At 53.3% G+C, this 18,690-nt stretch overlaps 1 protein-coding gene across 5 annotated transcripts in view; it reads left to right on the top strand.

The window, feature by feature from the left end:
• FMNL2 (formin like 2) overlaps positions 1-18,690 on the top strand; it is a 110,240-nt gene that overhangs the window by 45,176 nt on the left and 46,374 nt on the right. For all 5 annotated transcript variants that reach the window (XM_050977067.1, XM_050977069.1, XM_050977068.1 and 2 more), the window contains exon 2: positions 17,833-17,916. In XM_050977067.1, the coding sequence (XP_050833024.1) occupies positions 17,833-17,916 (84 nt within the window). The remainder of the gene's footprint in view (positions 1-17,832; positions 17,917-18,690) is intronic.

The raw sequence follows: 18,690 nt of genomic DNA, 5'->3' as shown, positions 1-18,690 counted from the left end.
GAGCTGTTCTTGTCAGCTGCCCGAGACCATGGAGTCCCACATTCCCAGCACTGCCCTGTCCCCAGTGCCACATCCACAGGGCTTGAAATCCCTGCAGGGATGGGGACCCCACCTGAGCACCTTTTCCTGAAGGAATTGCCCCAAAATCCACCCTGAGCTGCCCTGGGCCAGCCTGAGGCCGTTCCCTCTGCTCCTGTCCCTGTCCCTGGGAGCAGAGCCCGACCCCCCCTGGCTGTGCCCTCCTGGCAGGGAATTCCAGAGAGGGAAAAGATCCCTGGGGATCCTCCTTTGCTCCAGGCTGAGCCCATCCCAGCTCCCTCAGGGATTCTCCAGCCCCTTCCCAGCTCCCTCAGGGATTCTCCAGCCCCTTCCCAGCTCCCTCAGGGATTCTCCAGCCCCTTCCCAGCTCCGTTCCCTTCCCTGGCCCCGCTCCAGCCCTGCTGTCCCTCTGTCAGGGGTTCCTGCTCCGTGCTGACCCTCTGGAGCCGTGTGTCCATCTGGGATGAGGCTGTTCCATCTGCCTGGCCACCTGCCCCGAGCCCACACGGAGCAGTTCCACCACTCCTTGTTCTCTGGCCGGGTTTTTCCTTTTATCCATGCTTGTTTTCCTGTCTGTGTTTGGACACAGAAGCTGTTCCAGCATCCCATTTTTGCTTTTGACTGGTTCAGGGAGGGTTTGCATTTCAGAAGGCTCTGCTTGGTTGGGTTTCAGCTCCTCCAAGGGAGCCTTTAGCAACAGGTTTCGACTGCTGCTTTCTGAGAGGCAGGAAAAAAAATGTTTGGAATATTTTTGTTGTAATTAAGCTTGGCAAATATTTATAAAAATAACATTTTGGCCACAGCGAAACCTCCTGGTCCCTTAGCCCAGGGCAAGGAGCATTCCCCTGGCCCTTGTCCATGAGGGATTCTTGTTTTCCTTCCTGAACTGGGAGCTGGGGAGGAAACTGGGATGCAGGTGACGAGGCTAAATGGGATTTTGAATATCCAATCTGCTCCCCAGCACATGCTGGATGTGCAGGGTTGGGAATTTAAGAGCAAAATAACCAGATTTTGGTCTAAATGCTGGATTTATCTGTTATTTTGCTGCCTTACATAAAAAGGTGGGTGGTTATTGAGTCCCACAGGCTCTGGATTATATCCTGAATTTCCAGCCAAAGGCAGAGTGCAGGGACACTGCTGCTGTCCTTTCCCTAGGGATCAGCCTGGGTTCCTGCTGAGCCCCCAGCAGGTGCAGGAGTTTGATCCATGCAGGATTTCCCTGCTTGCCATGGAGGCCAGCCCCATTCCCAGGGTGGCATGGCACAGAGGAGAATTCCCGGGGCTCCTGCTGCTCCCCAGAGCTGCTGTTTCTTTCAGGGCTCTTAAATCTCATTCCAAGGCTTGAGCTGAGCTCCCAGCTGATGCCTGGGTGGGGAAAACATTCCCTGTGGGACAGAGCTCCTGCCCTGTGCCCAGAGATAACTCCTCATTCCTGGTGGATGCTGACACGGGAGCTCCGGGCATCCAGGCAGAAGCTCCTGAGCTCTTCCTGCTGGATTCCCCCCTCCCAAGGAGCCTGATTAATGCAGGGGGTTAATTATGAGCCAAGTGCTGTTTCAGTGACCCATTTCCCAGCTGGAACAGTCCCAGCCTCTCTCCTCATTCCCCTCTGGATGCCCTGGCAACTCTTGAGTGGATTTGTGTTCATCCCTGTGGATGTGTTGTTCAGGTGACTTTGAGCCTGAGCTTTTGGGCTGAATTCCTGGGATTCTGTGCAGGTTGGAAAGGCAGAGAGTTCTGGCCATGCTGATGGGGTTGGGCTGAGTTGGGCTTGATGACCTTAGAGGTCTCTTTCATCCTAAATGATTCCATGACTTCCTGGGATTTGAGCTGCTGCCCTGTGCCCCCTGTCCTTGGCACACTTCCATCCATCCATCCATCCATCCAGCCATACAATCCACCTCCATCCATCACCATCCATCACCACCATCCTCCAGCCATCCCACACATCCAGCAGCCAGCCAGCCGCGCCATCATCAAGCCAATCCATCCATCCCAGCCAGCCATCCATGCCACCATCCAGCCAGCCATCCATCATCCATCATCCCACCATCCGCCATCCAGCCAGCCATCCACCATCCATCAGCATCCATCCATCAGCCATCATCCATGCCATCCAGCCATCCATCATCATCATCCATCCATCCGCAGCCATCCGCCATCCATCCATCCATCCATCCATCCATCCATCCAGCCTCCATCCATCCATCCGTCCATCATCCATCCATCCATCCAGCCATCCAACCATCCATCATCCATGCCCATCCTCCCATCCATCCATCCATCCATCCATCCATCCATCCATCCATCCATCATCCATCCATCCATCCATCCATCCATCCATCCATCCATCCATCCATCCATCCATCCATCCATCCATCCATCCATCCATCCATCCATCCATCCATCCTACCAAGCTCAGCTGGCAGGATCCTGGAATCTGTTGTGAGAATCAGTTTCCACCATTTCACTCAAATTCAAGGATTTGTTTCACCTTACACTGTGAGGAGTTCCTGGAATAAATCCTGTGAGGAGTTCCTGGAATAAATCCTTTGAGGAGTTCCTGGAATAAATCCTTGTCCACCTAATCCACCTTGTACCTTAGAAATATGAAATAAATGCTGTTCAAATACAGAGTGTCAGCTCAGATTCCCCAGATGGCTGCTGGAAGTCTGGGAAGAGGCCGTGTCCAGGTCCTGCCCTAATTCCACAATTGTTATTTGTGCCAGGTCGGTTTTGGTGCCCCATCATTTCCAAGGAAATTTCAAAGAAAGCCCATGGAAAGCAGGCTGTGTGCTTGGCTGTCACCTGTCCCTCCTGGGCTCTCTCTGCCATCTGCTGAGGTGACATTTGGAAGGAAGGTGTCGTGGGGCTGTTCCCTGCACTGCTCTGGAACACAGGCATTGGAGAGGGAATTGCAGGTGTGCCTTTGTCTTTTGTTGTTTAAAAGGCTAAAATGCAGCTGGGGAAATAAATGGGATTATGGAGAAGGATTGAGCTCGTGGACTTGTGAGGCTGGCACAGACCTCGCTGCCCAAAGGAGAGGGGAAGATGTGTTTATAAAACTGGTGCTTTGTGTTGGGGCTGTGGGCTTTGGTCTGGTTTGGTTTCCTCACCCTGTGCCAGCTCAGTGTGGGCACCTGTCTTGATAGGAAAACCACCTGGATTGGGCATCCAGGAGGAAATGAGGGCTGTAAATCAGGATTCTTCCCTGCTGGCAGTGGAGGTGAGAGCAGCATGGCTGGGTGCTCCTCACTCTGTCACCTGTGTCACCCTGGCAGGAGGGAGTGGAGCTCCCAGTCCTGCCCATGGAGCTGGGATTCCCTTCCTGCAGAGGGAGTTTATCCCAGCCCCTCACTCGCTGTCCTGGAACACAGACATCACACTCCAGGGCTGTTTCCCACCCTCATTAGTGACAGAAAGGGACACTAATTAGCTGTGCTGTTCCCAGGAGCAGAGCCAGCCTCTCTCCGTGGCGCCGCGGGAGCAGCCGGGATCTCCGGGGCTGCTGCTCCTGCTCAGTGTGTCCTCCCTGCTTTGGGGGCCCCACATTCCCCCCATCCCCATTTCCCTGAGTGCTGGAGGTGCCTGGCTGCTGTAGGAATTTCCCTTTCCACCTAAAGCCAGAGCTGGAAGGGCCCACAGGATCATGGATCCAGCCCCTGGCCCTGCACACACCCCCCAGCAGTCCCACCCTGTGCATCCCTGAGAGCCTTGTCCAAGCATTCCCTGAGCTCTGGCAGCCCTGGGAATGTGACATTGTGACATTTCCTGGGGATCAGGGCCATCCCTCTGCCTGGAACTAAATTTTAAGGAGCTGTTTTGCCAAGTCCCAACCCAAATCTTCCAATTTGGTCCTTCCCTGTGGAGCTGTGTGGGTGCCCCGGGGGTGCTGCTGTCCCCCAGTGCCTGATCAAAGGCAGAATTCCACCCTGGAAGTGTGAAATCCTGTTTGTGGGGCTGTGCTGGGGGCGTCCCTGCTTCCAAAGCCACTTTGAGCGTGGTGACAGAAGGCTGAGCATATGTTCCAAAGGGGCATCATTAGGAGCAGTTGGTTGCAGCCTTGGTAATTCAGGGATTTGCAATCTTCCCATAATCCCTGGTGCCTCTTGAGCTGGAGAAGACATCCCCAAAGGCATGGAGGAGTTGGAGCCTTCTGGAAGGATGGGTCTGGCCTGTGCCCACCAGCTCCCATTGGGAATGGGGGTGCTGGTGGCACCCTGGGGTTGGAGCCTCCCCTCAGGGGATCCATGGTGCTGGAACCCCATCCAAGAGCTCCATTGGTTTGGATTTGTCCTGGGGCAGCTGCTCCACTGGCTGTGCCATCACTCCCCTCTGCTCTGGGGTGCTGGTGTCACTGCTCCGTGTTGGTGGCAGCCTGTGGGTACAGCCAGATCCACAGCTCCTTGGTGTGGGGCTCTCTTTTCACCTTTGTGCCCCAAAAGTGAACCCACAAGTCCTGCTGGCCATCCCTGAGCGGGTCCCAGACAACTGGAGGGGCAGGTGAGGCTGGGAGGGGAGAATTCCCCAAAGTCTCCAGATTGGCACCACATCACATTGTGTGGGACCCAAAATGTGGGAATGCCTCCAGCAGGGCTTCCAGACAGCCTCACTGGCTTCTAGAGGTGCTGTTGTGGAAGCCCTGGAGCTGAGGCATGATCCAGGGGAAGCACAGCAGCTCCCAGCAGGGATGGTCTCCCCCAGGAGCTGCTGCTGGCAGTGGGACCTGTGCTGAGGCTTGGAGGGGGAGCTGATCCCTGGCTCCCCGATGCACCCCATCCAGGCAGTGGGGCTGAGCTCACACAGGGGGATTTGGCTGGGTTTTTTGGCATTCTTGGCTGCTTTTTTGGCATTCCTGCAGCCACGGAAGCGGGGACCTGCCGATAGCATCTCGGAGTTCTTGCAGATAAGGATGATGAAGCGTGGGGCTGATAAGGAAGTACCACTGCTGGGAGGAATCTTTCTGCTTTGCCAACTCCAGCTAAAGGTAAAAGCTGTTTGTGATCTGGAGCACAAAACTTCCTCAGCTCTGTCTGCCCTGTGCTGTGGGATTGCTGCTCCCATCACCAGTGAGTTTCCCTTAATCCCTGACAGGCTGGGGCATTCCCAGCAGTTGCTCAGGGCTGGATCCCGTTTGCCCTCCGAGGGTGGAGCTGCCCGTGCCAGACTGGGATCATACTTAGTGGATAAAAGGATTTTTGGGTTGTTTTTGCACCGTTTCTAGTGGAATTTGAGGTATTCCAGCCTGGCCTGGTGCTTGTCCTGACGCCAGGCTGGGAGCTGGCTGTTCCTGGTGCCAGAGTGGGATTAATCCCACTGCTCATCCCGGTCATGTGCCGGCCAGGGCTCCTTTTCATTCCGTGCCATGCTCTGCCTGGGAGCCCAGGAGCTCTTTAACCTAATTCCCATTCCCAGCTCCCGGCGTGGGAAGCTGAGGAGAGCCAGGGCTGCTTTCACAAAGCTCTCTTCGTGTCAGCACTTCCACAGCCAGAGGTGAAAATCCCAGAGTTTCACTGGTGGGTGACCATGAAATCCCAGAGTTTCACTGGTGGGTGACACCCTTGCACACAGGTGCCACCTGCCCCCAGGGGAAGGACTTGGGGATGAAAGTCTTCCCAGGAAAGCCTCTTTTGAAATAATTTTTGGCTGTTTCTGTCTTCAGGCCTGAAGCTGTTCAGTTCCTGATTGTGCTGACAGCCTGCCCAGCTCCTTCTGCCTGAGAGCTGCAGGATATTCACTGATAACTGAATCCAGCTTCCTTCTCCAGAACCACCCTGACAGCCAAATTGATTCAGCCAGGAATTAGGGACAGGAATTGGCCTTAAAGAAGCCAAGGAAGAGCAGGTGTGGGGAATAATTTCCCCATTTTGGTGCCATCAGTGCCGTAGCTGGAGTGCTCTGGGCTGGCTGATCCATCTCAGGTTGGATTCAGTGGCCTTGGAGGTCTGTTCCAACCTCAGTGATTCCATGATTCCGTGATTTTGGCAGCAGGTACCAGTGTGTGGTGTTGCAGCACAATTGTCCATCCCAATTCCTGTTGTTTTGCAGTTTGTAAGCATTCATCAAAGGGAATTTTGATGGAATCCAAGTTTTGTCTGGTTACAGGCTTCCTGCAGCGGGAGGATCACGGGGTGGGTGTCTGGGAGGGTGAGCAGGTGAAGTGTGTCTGACATGAAAAGATGAAATTAGAAACATATTTGTGGATAAGCAGAGGGAATTGTAAACATGTGTTGCCATCAGGTGAGAAATCCTGTGGGATTCAGTTGTAAGGATGACTCTGGGATGACAGGAGCTGGAGAGAAATTCTTTTCTCTTTTCCCTCTCCCTTCTTTTCCTGAGTTTAGGTGCCTGCTTACATTGCCCAGAAATTTGGGATTCATCTTCTCACAGAGATTAAAAATAGCATCCAGAAGTGCCTCAGGAGTGGGAGCCCAGCCAGCACAGCCACAGATTTATTTGGAAAAAGTAACCTAGTAGGGATTTTATGGGCGAGTTCAAACATTTATTGGTCTAGCACCTACCTTGGGACTGGTTTTGGGACAGCCACAGGCAAAGTGCTTAAGGAATGAGCAAAGTGATCCCTCAGGAGGAAGCTCCAGAGTGGGAGAAGTCTCCCCTCAGTCTTTTTCTCCAACAAACCAAGTGCCCTCAGCTGCTCCTCGTATGGCCCCTCCAGGGAAGCTCAAGGAAAAAAGGATAAACCACCTGAGATGCAGGGAAACTCAGGGAAATAGGGAGGAAACCACTCCCAGATCCAGGGAGATGTGAGGGAAGGGGGAATAAACCCATCCAGATCCACAGGAACTCAAAGAAATGAAGGAAAAACCCCCCAGAACCAGGAAAATAAAAGGGAAGGGGGATAAACGCCCTCAAATTCAGGAAAACTCAAGGAAAAAAGGGATAAACCCTCCCCCAGATCCATGAAACTCAAGGCAAGTGGGGATAAACCCCCCTAGATCCAGGAAAACGAAAAGAAATAAGGAATAGGAAATAAGAACTAAAAGAATAAGAATAAGAAACTCCCCCAGATCCAGGGAAACTCAAAGAAATGAGGTTGAAATCCAGGGTAAGTCAAGGAAATAAGGTTTAAACCCCCAGATCCAGGGAAACTCAAAGAAATTAGGCATAAATCCCCCCAGATCCAGGGAAACTCAAGGAAAGTTGGGTTACCCACCCCGAGATCCAGGGAAATCCACTGAAAGTGGGGATAAACTTCCCCAAATCCATAGAAATTGAAGGAAACTCAATGCTGGTGCATTTCTGGGTCTGACATCTGTAAAATATCTGTGTCCAGGAGGAGGGAGCAGGGCCAGGCAGGACAGGTGGATGAATTTGGAATTAGGACACTGGGTTTTCTGGGAGAGCAACAAAGGAAGGGCAGGCAGAGGTGTCTGCCCAGGGCCACCTGCATTCCCTTCTTGGCAAATCCGTGGGGCCTTGAACACTTCAGGAATAATATTCCAGAGAGGTGCCATGGGATTTGTGTCTGGTGAAGCAGCAAAGCCAGGGCTGGTGTCTGGAAACGCTGGGTTTTGGTCCCTGAGATCACTCTCACATTGCCCATGTGGGGTGAGACACGTTTGGGGGTTATTGGAGCCCAGGCAGTGCCAGGGAGCCCTGGGGACAGTGACACCAGAGCACAGGACACAGCAGCCCTGCTGCAGGAATTGTTGCTCATTAGGGCTGGAAAATCACAGGATTTGGGTTTATTTTGGCTTCCCTGCACCTCCTCTGCCGGGCTGGAGTGGTGCCTGCAGTAGTGAGACCTGTAAATATTTCCAGTATAAATCCAGGTTTGTGACTTGCTGTGAAAAATTCCCTTGGGATTGAGGCTTGGTGTGTGAGAGCCTTTTCTGTGTTTACATTTTTAGGTGTAATAGACTTCCAAATAAATTGCTTTGCCTGTTCAGCAAGCACTTGAGTGCAGCAAAGAGGGATGTAAATAATTTGCATTTTTTGAGGAGTTCTTTTGATTTATCTGCTCCCTCTGGGCAGTGTGAGGGGAGTGCAGAGACCTGGATTGGCTGAGGGATGTTGGGAAGAGAGAATTGGGAGCTCAGGGAGAATTAAAAAATTAAAGAAAGGCTCCAGTTCTGGGCATCTGAGTGAGTTGCTGGCTGCCTCCAAAGCAGCAGCTTTGTCTGGGACCTGGTTTTCCAAGGAGGGCTCATGCTGACATTCACTGGAGACAGAAAACCTGGGACCAGGCTTTTTATCCCTGACTTCATTCATTTTTCTTGGTTTATCCTTACTATTGTTGAAAAGAAGGTTTTGTTCCTAGAGCAGCATCCAGCAGGGTGTCCTGGGACTAAACCGTGGGTTGGATTTGTTCTTGGATTTGATTTGTGTCCCTGGAAACCCATCCCTGGGGTTTATTCTGGCTCTGGGGGGATGTTTTCCATCTGCTCCTGTGGGGGTGCTGGTGGGATTTTGGCACGTGGGGGTTTTTGGTGGGCGCTGTCGTTGAGGTCTCGGTTGGTGTTGCATAAGAAGCTCCCTTGGAATGAATTCCACAGGTTTCTGTCCATGTCTGAGGAGAGTCTTTGTGGGCACAGCTCGTCCAGAGAAGCTGTGGCATCCCTGGAAGTGTCCAGAGTGGGGTTGGATGGGGCTGGGAGCACCTGGGACAGTGGGAGGTGTCAGGGATGGACGGGATGGGCTTTAAGGCCCTTCCCAATCCAAGCCTCTCTGGAATTCCACGATTTCTGATGGGAAAATACACATCATCTCTAGCAGAGAAGAGTGTGTAGGATAATTTGGGATCATCAACTGCCTGAAGAATTGCAGTTAGGTGAAGTTGAAGTGTTTTGATGAGACTTTTATCCAGCTTTTCCTGAATGAGGCTGACTTGGCCAACGTCCCTGACCAGCTCATCCCTTTGGAGGGGAGCTCAGGGATCCTCCACGTGAGGGGAGCTCGGGGGGATTTTGTTCCACCCACCCTCTGAAAATCCCTTCTCATGCTCAGGGACATCCCAGAAATCACAGACTCCCAGGCTGGTTTGGGATGGAATCTTAAATCCCATCCATCCCACCCTGCCATGGCAGGGACACCTCCCACTATCCCGGGGCACTCCAGCCTGGCCTTGGGCACTGCCAGGGATCCAGGGGCAGCCCCAGCTGCTCTGGGAATCTGTGCCTGGGCCTTCCCACCCTGCCAGGGGGGGATTCCTGCCCGAAATGCCCTCCAGCTGTGGTGCAGTGGGCTGTGCACAGCTGCCAGATGTGCTCTGTGGCCGTCACTCGGAGCCGCTGCCCGGGATTTTCCTTTCCTCCTGAGCAGCTGAGGGATGAGCAGCAGTGCAGCCCCACAGGTGACACGTGCTCCACTTCCAGGGGGATTGCAGGGAGCAGCACGAGGTGGGGATGGGATCTTCTGACTCACAGCAAAGCTGCTTTGGTAGTGCCAGAGAAAAGCAGAAATCCCTTGGTGTGTTTGGGATAACTGTAGGGATGCTGGGACCTCACCGCCCTGTCTGTGCTGCTGTGAGGCTGCACAGGAGTGGAAAAGATGTAAAAAGTGCTGGGACCCCTTCTGTGTGTGTTTCCCAGGATTTTTGTGCCCTGTAGCTCCCAGCACTCCGGGCTGCCCTGTGGATGGAATCGTGGGCACTGCCCACCATGTGTGCAATTCCCAGCACAGCCTTTGGAATCCACCTCTTGGCTCTTTGGGAGCCACTTTCTCTGACATTTCACTGGAAGGGCTTTAATTTTGGATTTTGTGGGTTGCCTTATCAGCAGTGGGTGTTCTGATGATCCATGGGATGAGCCCAGAGTGAGTCAGGCCTGGCGTGGCCTTTGAAGCATTCCTACCATGGAATTCTTTTCCAGTGGTGAATTAGTGTGGTTTCAGCTTTCCCAAAACGTGAGGCCATGAGGCTGAGTCTGGATTTTTGAGAGGAACAAGCAGCTCTGTGGTCACTGCAGCCCTGGGTCCCCAAAACCTTCCAGAGCTTTCCTGGATGAAGTTCCTCAGAGGGGTTGGATGGCTCTCCCAGCGAGACCCCACTGCTGTGTGAGGAGAAGGGGTTTAGGATCAGGGAATCCTGAAGGTTGGAAAAGCTCTCCAGGATCTCCAATCCAGCCATTCCCCAGCTCTGCCCCATGTTCCCAATGCCACATCGGGGCTTTAAATTCCTCCTGGGATGGGCATTCCCAGCCCATTCCATGCCTGACCCCCTTCCCATGAGGAATTGGTCCCTCATGTCCAGCCTGTCCCATCCCACAGTGGCTCCTGTCCCTGCTTCCATCCCTGCCGTGCCCTGATCAACCTCTGGCCAGAGCTGGGGAGGAAATGCTAATTTATGATAAATATGCAAATGGCTGATCAAAGGGAGCAGAGAGCTGCACGTGGGGAAGGAGGGAGGACACAGAAGGGCTCAGGAAAGTCATGGAAAACCACAGTGGGGGCAAAACATGGGAATCTCAGTGTGGGCATTGCCCCCCCTGGCTGTCCCCAGGCCAGGCTCCATCAGGATTCCAGGATGATGGATCAGCAGGGCTGCTTGGCCATAAACACCCAGGAAGTGCTGGTGTCCCGAGGAATATTCCCCCTTCCCTGGATGCTTCAGGAATCCTGTGGAAGCACAGGTTGTCCCCACAGTTTTCCACATCCCCTTCCAAATGCTTTTGGAAGCTTTCCCCTTCCAAAGATGAGGTAGGTGTTCCTGGATGACCTCAGGCCCACAGAGCTGCACTGGGGAATCACGGATCCAGAATTCCAAGAGTTTGAGGTGGGTGTGTTTCCCAATCCCTTCCCAAGGATGAGCTCCACACGCCGTGTCCTCTCTCCTCAGCAGCTCCCTCCATGCTGTGGGAGCTTCTCCTACTCTTCCCTACGGATCCAGGGCATCTTTAGGAGGAGGAAGGCCTGGTGCAGGCAGAGCATTGGTATTTTTAGATCAAAGACAAGTTTAATAAAAAAAAAAGCAGGAGAAGAGAAGGAGGATTAGAACAATAAGCACATTTAATTTTAGCCTAGCTTGGATTCCTCATAAAGTCAGGGAACTTGGAGCTCAGCTTCAGTTGCCTCTGGCTTTCCTAAATAAACACACTGGAGCAGGGCTGGGAAGTTAAGCAGCACAGAAAATTGCAAAAAGTTGCATTTTAATCTTCTAGGAGAATATTAAGGACTGTTTTACAGGCCAGGCCCTGGAATTAAACTTTAATGCTGTACAAAAATCCTGAGGTTGTTTTGGTAGGCAGCTCCTGGAGCTGCACAGAGGCTTTTTCTGCAGGAAGGGTCACAGGACAGGGGTTAGGAACAGGGCAGGGTGAGGAAGGTTTGGGGCCGGATCTGCTTCTTCTGGAATTTTGTAATTTCTTCTGGAATTTTATAATCTCTTCTGGAATTTTTGTCTGGAGAAGAGCAGGCACAGGGGGAGCCTCGTTGATCTCTACAGCTCCTGGACAGGAGGGTGGAGTGAGGTGGGCTTGGGCTCTTCTGCCACGTCCCAAGGGAAGGGATGACAGGAAATGACCCCAAGCTGCACCAGGGGAGGTTCAGGTTAAATATTGGGAATTTTTTTTTTCCCAGGAAGAGCAGCCAGGCATTGGAATGAGCTGCCCAAGGGTGTGGTGGAGTCACCACCTCTGGGAGTGTCAAGATGTGGCACCTGGGGCCGTGGTTTAGGGATGGTTGTGGTGATGCCAGGTTGATGCACTCCATGATCTTTAAGGTGTCTTCCCAGCTGGATGATTCTGGGATTTTGGGAATTTTCCCCCAGGCTAAAGAGGCCTGCTTGGCACTGCCCTCCTGTGCTGTGGGTGATCTGCCCAGTGTGTGTTTCACCTGGGAAGTGTGTTGGGATGAAGAATTACGGAATCATTAAGGCTGGAAAAGCCCTCTGGGATCCTCAGATCCAGCAATTCCTCCAGCACTGCCAAGGCCACCTCTGAGCCCTGTGCCCAGGTGCCACATGAATGCCCCCGTGCATGCTGTACCCAGGTGTTGCAGACCTTTGGGAAACCTCAGCTTAGAGGTGATTTAGCGACTGGGGGAGGCAGGAGGTCCCACTGGGGACTCTTGGTGGCTCCAAGCCACCAGCCAGCAGCCCCTGTCCCCCTGGTGGTCCCAGGAGAGGATGAGTTGGCCAGTTGGAGTTGTCCTGCTCCAGCCTCAAAGGATGGGCACAGAGCCCTGGGTTTGCTACTGGCTGGGCACCCTCCTCGTTCCAGACTGGTTCCTTTTCTCACCAGCTGAATTCAGGGGTTGTGGGGGAACATTTCCAGCCTCAGCCATCCCATCTCTGACAGCCAGGGGTGACAGTGTCACATGAACCCATCTGAGCTGATTTATGGTCTCTTTTTCATGGCTTTGGGATTTGGTTGCTCTTGGATCCTGGTCACTGGGAGGATGTGGGCAGCTCGGTGCCAGGAAGGAAACTTGGTCCCACTCAGGAGCTGGGTTTGGTTCTCAGGCTCCCTCCAGCCAGGGAAGGGCTGCTCTGCCTCAGTGTCACAGAGGTGGGAGGTATGGACTTGACTTAGGAGCCAGTTTTGGGTTTGCTTTGTAAGAACTCACTGGATATTAATAAAAATTAAAAATACTTCAGGCTCTGCCTTAAAACAGCCCTGACTGAAATGCAGGAAAAACCAGGATTGCAGCAGTCGTGGTGGAGAAAGTGAGATCAAGCCCAGAGAGCTGCAGGCAGCGTGCTGTGCTGAGCCTGAGGAGTTGGGAAGTGTCGGGGTGGGCTGGAGAACCAGCTCAGACTGGGAAGTTCCAGGTGAGGATAGGGAGTCCTTGGAGCCTGGAGTAAGGCAGAGCTTTGGTGTGGCTCTGTAAATCTGAGTCACGAGGACCGAGACTTGTCTGGAGTGTTTTAAAGCCCTGATCTTTGTCCTAAGTGCTGTTGGGAAGGCAGAAACCATCCAGGTTTGCTTTTCCATCTCTCTGGGAGTAGTGGAAGGTGGGAACAATCCCAGTCAGAGGGAGGACAGGAGGAAAAGCCAGCTGGGAATTGATTCCCAGGGGTTTGAGTTCCTGTGCAGTCTCTTGGATGAGCAGTGGGAATTCCCTTCACCCTCACCTGCCACATCAGGTGTGTCCTGGCAGAGGAGGATTTCCTGGGATACCTTTATTCCTTTCAAGGCCTGCAGTGCCTTTGTGGAAGTGGGGAGTTTAACTCTTTGCTGGGATGGTTTTTCATGTCCCTTCCTCCAGTTGGTCAGCCTCACCTTCCCTTGCCAGCCCTGCTTTCCTGCCTTTTTCCATCCCCATCCATTGGATGGTGAGGACTTCCCAGATTTTAGGGCTTCATGAGCTCCTCCTGACACATCCAGGGCCGTTCTTGGGAACAAATGGGTCAGGAGGACTCTGTGCTCATTCCCAGCACAATTAATGTCATTAGGGATTCATTAATAAAAGGGATGCTTGAAGATGATGTGATCAATCAGAGCAGCAGCCCGATGCTATTAATTAGCAATGCTATTAATTAGCAGAGCTCATGCTTTTGAGTCAGTTGAGTTGCTCCTACACTGGTTTTCCAAAACATTGGGCCTTTTAATCCTCAGGAGAACGAGGAATAAGTTGGAAAAAGCCCAGCTCAGTCGTTCCACCGCTGGCACTGGCCTTGGTGCTGGTGTGACCTGGGCTGCAGGTGGCACCTGGAGGCACCTGCTGGTGCTTCCCTTTCCAGCTGGGTGCTTTGTCCTGCTCTGCCACGTGGGATGCAGTTCAGCATTTTCCCTGGATGATGCTGGCTGCAGGAGCACTTTGCCCCCAAGGGCTGGGGCCACCACGAGCGGTCACCAGCAGCTCCCTCGGTGCCCTTTTCCCATGGAAGGGGACAGCAGGACAGCCCCAAGGGACATGTTTGAGACCAAGGACAAAGCCAGGCCGTGGTGGTGGTGCCCAAACCCTGCAGATGAGTCCACAAGTGAGATTTTTAGTGCCAAAACCTGGAGTTGGAGGCTCCGCCAGTTTGGATGGAGCTGGGCTTTGTTTCATAGGTTAAAAATACATAAATTTCCTTGTTGCACTCTGGTTTTATTTTTAACTCTTCAGCAATTTAATATTTTGGAGGTCTGCTTGTTCTCCCCCCAGTTTTCCATCTGCTACTGTGATTAATGTAAGGCCCAGCTTTATCCAGCCAAGGCAGAGCAAACCAAAGGAATGGAAACCTTACCCAGGTTGTTTGGCAGGCAGCGGCAGACGTGAATAACTTTGGAATTCGGGGGGGAAGAGCCAAGTGCCGTGCTCCTGGAGCCAGGATGGCTTGGACAGGAGCCCTTGCAGACAGCAGGAGGCTGAGCAGGATCCAGCTGTGCTTCCTCCAGGGCTGTGCTGGAGGTGTTGCTGAGCGCTCGGAAGCGCAGGGCTCCGCTTTCCTACGGCCTCTCCAGGCAGGGGGACGTGCCAGAGCTTGGCTTCTCCCCCCTCCCAGGCCTGGGAGCACCCTGAGGTAGTGGAAAGTTGCAGTGAGGAAGGTGGCACTGATTCCCCAGGCTGGGGGAGGAAGGAGAGGGGTGAAGCTGTGGAGCTCACCCGGGCTCGGCCGCTCGGACGGGGGGCAAAAAAATAGCCTGGCCAGAAATTTATTTATGTTTAATCTGGATTGTTAAAATCCAGGTTAAAATAGAATTTTAAAATAGAATTTAAATTTTAGAAGTAAAATAACCCAGGGTGGTTATTTTTCACTGGATTGGGAGGAGCCATCCCTGGCAGGGCCAGCCAGGGATGGGGATGAGGATGGAAAGGAGGATGAAGAGCAGTGGGGCACAAGATGAGGCTGCTTCAGCTGCAGTTCCCACTGACAGGAAAGGGTTTTATGGGATCCTCATGGAAGCTGGGGATCCAATTAAAGGTGCAGCTCTTCCTGAGCTGCTGGAAATCTGCTGTGCTGGCAAAGGGTCCCCAGCTGCACCAGCGGGTGGTGACACAGGGGACACAGGCAGGAGTTTGGATTGTTTTAGGAAGGGAATAGTTCTGCTCTCAGAAGCCTCCAAAGCTCTAATTGGGAAAAGATGGAAAGGGAAACCACAGGACATAGCCCTGTCATTAACTGAAGAGCACTGGGATGTGTGAAGCCCAGGGCTGTAAGAGCTGGAAGTGGCCAGGAGACGTTGGTGAGTCATTCCAGGGATCCACAGGGAATAGGAAAACCCAATGTGCCTGGCTGGGTGGGACTCCAGCAAAGCTCCTGGAGCCAGCTCATAGCCTCTGCCTCAGATCCCGCTGCTGGGGCTGCAGTTAGGGACCTGGGAGCAGTGCACTTGGATTTCAGGAGCCACCTGGGCTAGTGCCATGCAGGGATGTAAGAAAACCCCAACAACTATTGCTTCCCATGGAGGTAAAAATATTGTGGTTTGGGATCCCATGTCCCAGCAGGGAGTGGCTGTTGAGAGTAAGGAAATCCTTAGTCCAGGTTTCAGAGAAGGTATCCTGGAATAATAATAATAATAAAAATGATAAAATAATGAAAATAATGAAAATAATAATGAAAATAATAATGAAAATAATAATAATAAAATAATAATAATAATAATAATAATAATAATAATAATAATAATAATAATAATAATAATAATAATAATAATAATAATAATAAATATCCTGGCAGAATTCTGGAATATCCTGAGTGAGAAGGATCATGGATCCAGCTTCTGGCCCTGCACAGAAACCCCAAAATCCCACCCTGTGCATCCCTGGTGTCCAAACCCTGCTGGAGCTCTGGCAGCCTTGGGAATGTGCCCATTTTCTGGGGAGCCTGGGATCCCTGGAGCTGCTGCCTGGCCCTTGTTCCCTGCTCAGGCTCTCCTCCCTCCGTGGCTGAGCCCTGCCCAGGGTTCCAGGCAGGGTTCTTGTCCCCCTGCCAGCCGGGTGTGTAAGCTGATTAGCTCTGAGGAGATCAGAGCTCACAAGGGCTGCACTGCAGGTAAACACCGCAGCTCCTCCTCCAGCTGGGAGCCAGTGGAGCTGTGAAATGTGGCTCAGGAGTGAGGAATGGCGCTGGAAGAGCCCTCAGGAAAAATACCAAGGAGTGCATGAAATGATAAGCGGAGCTGATAAGGTGCCTGCTGAGAGACTGAGAGGAGAAGCAAGCACAGATATGATCAGAGCCTATAAATACTGTCAACACGACAGCAGAGATGAGCAGGAGAAGGAGTCGTTGTTATCTGATGGCAAACAAGCTCTGGGAGGAGCAGGAGGTGTGGAGGGGATCCCCAGGAGCAGGAGCACTCCTTGGCTGGGATGGCTCAGCTGCCCCTCATTCCCAAGGCTTGCCCAGCTGTCCTGGTGCCCTTCAGCGTGGTCAGCACTGCATCCCCTGGCACAGAATCCCCCTTGGCACCTGTGATCCTGCCAGGAGCTTCCTTAAATTCCCATTTTCCAGGTGCCAGTGAGGTGTCCTGGTTGGCTGATCCCCACAGGTGCTGCTTGTCCACATCCCTCCTCTTCCCTCCCCTGAGGAAACAAAGGAAGTCTGGGCAGAGGATGGGTGTGAGGTGGTCCCAGGGACCCCCAGGACAGCCTGCTGGAATAAATCTGGAGGCTGTGTGTCACACTCCTTGGGAAGGTGCTCCTGGAGTGGGATTTCAGTCTGAAACTCTGATTTATTGATTCCTGATTGATTGCTGTGTCCGGTGCCACCTGGACCAGCCGGCTCTTCCTCACTGGGAATTACTGCCAGAGCCCTGTGGTCCCCAGGGGTTAACTGGGTTAACTGGGGCCAGTTTGGGAATTCCAGCTGGAGCCTAGGAGATGCTGGAGCCCAAGAGGTGCTCAGCAGATTTTCCACCCACCACTTGGCCTTGCTGTGCTCAGCCGGGCTGATCGGGATCCCTTCCAGACCTGGTGTGTGCAGAGCTCTCCAGCTGTTCTGGGTCCCATCCAGCTGTTCTGGGTCCCATCCAGCTGTTCTGGGTCCCATCCAGCTGTTCCTGGGTTCTCCAGGAGCACAAGCACAACAGTTATGCTGCACATTCCAGGACAGGGCTCTTGGGAAAGCCACCCTTCCCAGAGAGCTGTCCTGGAAGGAGAGCTCACATCAAAGGAGCCAGGAACGATAGGGATCAAATAATTGCTGCCTCTCCCCTTCCTTCTGACTCCTGTCACTCACGGGCTGGGATTGTTATCTCTGGGGCTCGGGCAGCAGCAATCCTGGCTGCAGGATCTGTGCCATCCAGATAAGGTGCTGGGTGGTGACTTTTCCAGCCTGGAGAGCTGCTGGGGTAAAATGGAGTGGCATTTCATGGTCCTGTTGGGAGAGGAGTGTCCTGCAGCCCCAGCTGCAGTGGGAGGTGTTTCCCTTAGGAATGTCCTCAGGGGAAGGGGATGGGACCTGGCTGGGGCACAGAGTGGCTCCTGTGCTGTGGCAGCTCAGGGAGTCCTGTCCTCTCTGCTGGATGGAGGTGGATGGTCACAGAATCCAAAGATAGTTTGGGTTGGAAGGGACCTTAAAGCTCCTCCCACGTGCAGGGACACCTTCCACCATCCCAGAGTGCTCCAAGCCCTGCCCAGCCTGGCCTGGGACACTTCAGGGATCCAGGGGCAGCCACAGCTTCTCTGGGAAGCTGTGCCAGGGCCTGCCACCCTCCCAGGGACCATTTTTTCCCAAAAACCCCAGGAGCTGGTGCTCAGGGGTGGCCCTGAGTCGCTCCCCTCGTGTGTCCCAGCTCTGCCCTTGGGTGCCTGGTGATTCACCAGCGCTTTGGGGGCCAAAACCAACACGGGGAGGGAACGTTCCTGAGCAGCTCTGGCATCAGGAATTCACAGGAAGCAATGCAGCAGCCAGGCTGCCTTGGTTGGCTTTGGTGTGGCTGCTCCCTCACGGTGCTGTTCTCTCCACAGAATGCCATGAACCTGCCCCCCGACAAAGCCCGGCTCCTGCGGCAGTACGACAACGAGAAGAAGTGGGAGCTCATCTGTGACCAGGTGAGAGCCTCTGGAGAGCCTGGGGAGCTGCCTCTGCCCAGCTGCCCCATCCACAGCATCCCTGGGCCGAGCAGGAGCTCACAGGACCCAGGAAACTCCTGTTCCCAGGAGCTTCAGACACTCATTCCTTCTGCTCCCATTGGTAACCCCTCCTAGAGGCCTTGCAGTGATTGCTGCAGCCACCCCAACCCATCCTGGGATTCTCTCCCTCCCTGATTTGTGTTTCTCCGTGTCCCAGAGGGCTGTGAGCTCTGGGCTGGAGTCTGTGCTGGCAGCAGGTCAGGCAGGAGCTGTTTGATGCCAGCCTGGAGGTGCCAGTTCCCACCTCACAGAAGGATATCCCTGTCCCCTCTGATGCTTCCAGCCTGGATTCCCTCTGGCTGCTGAAGGCTGCTGGGTTTGCCCTGCACAGGCTCAGCCTGAGCTCAGAGCCTTGCAAACAAGGACAAATGGTAAAATGATCAAATGGTCAAATGAGCAAATGGTCAAATGAGCAAATGATCAAGTGAGCAGATGATCAAGTGAACAAATGAACAAATGAACAAATAGTCAAATGATCAAATGAACAAAAGATCAAGTGAGCAAATGAGCAGATGATCAAATGAACAAATGGTCCCAGTCCAGGCAGTGTCTGGCTGCCCACATCAAGCTCCATGGTGACAGCTGGAGCTGTCACCCCCAGGGACAGGAGGCTGAAGCCCCGTTCACCTCCAGAGGCTGGGAACAACCTGGGTTAGGCAGTGCCAGAGGCTGAGGCATCTCCTGGTGAGCTGT

This window comes from Serinus canaria, chromosome 7 (assembly GCF_022539315.1).
Source record: "Serinus canaria isolate serCan28SL12 chromosome 7, serCan2020, whole genome shotgun sequence".
NCBI classification, from domain to species: domain Eukaryota; kingdom Metazoa; phylum Chordata; class Aves; order Passeriformes; family Fringillidae; genus Serinus; species Serinus canaria.
The sequence above is the reverse complement of the archived record's forward strand: the minus strand, read 5'-3'. Positions and strand labels throughout refer to the sequence as shown.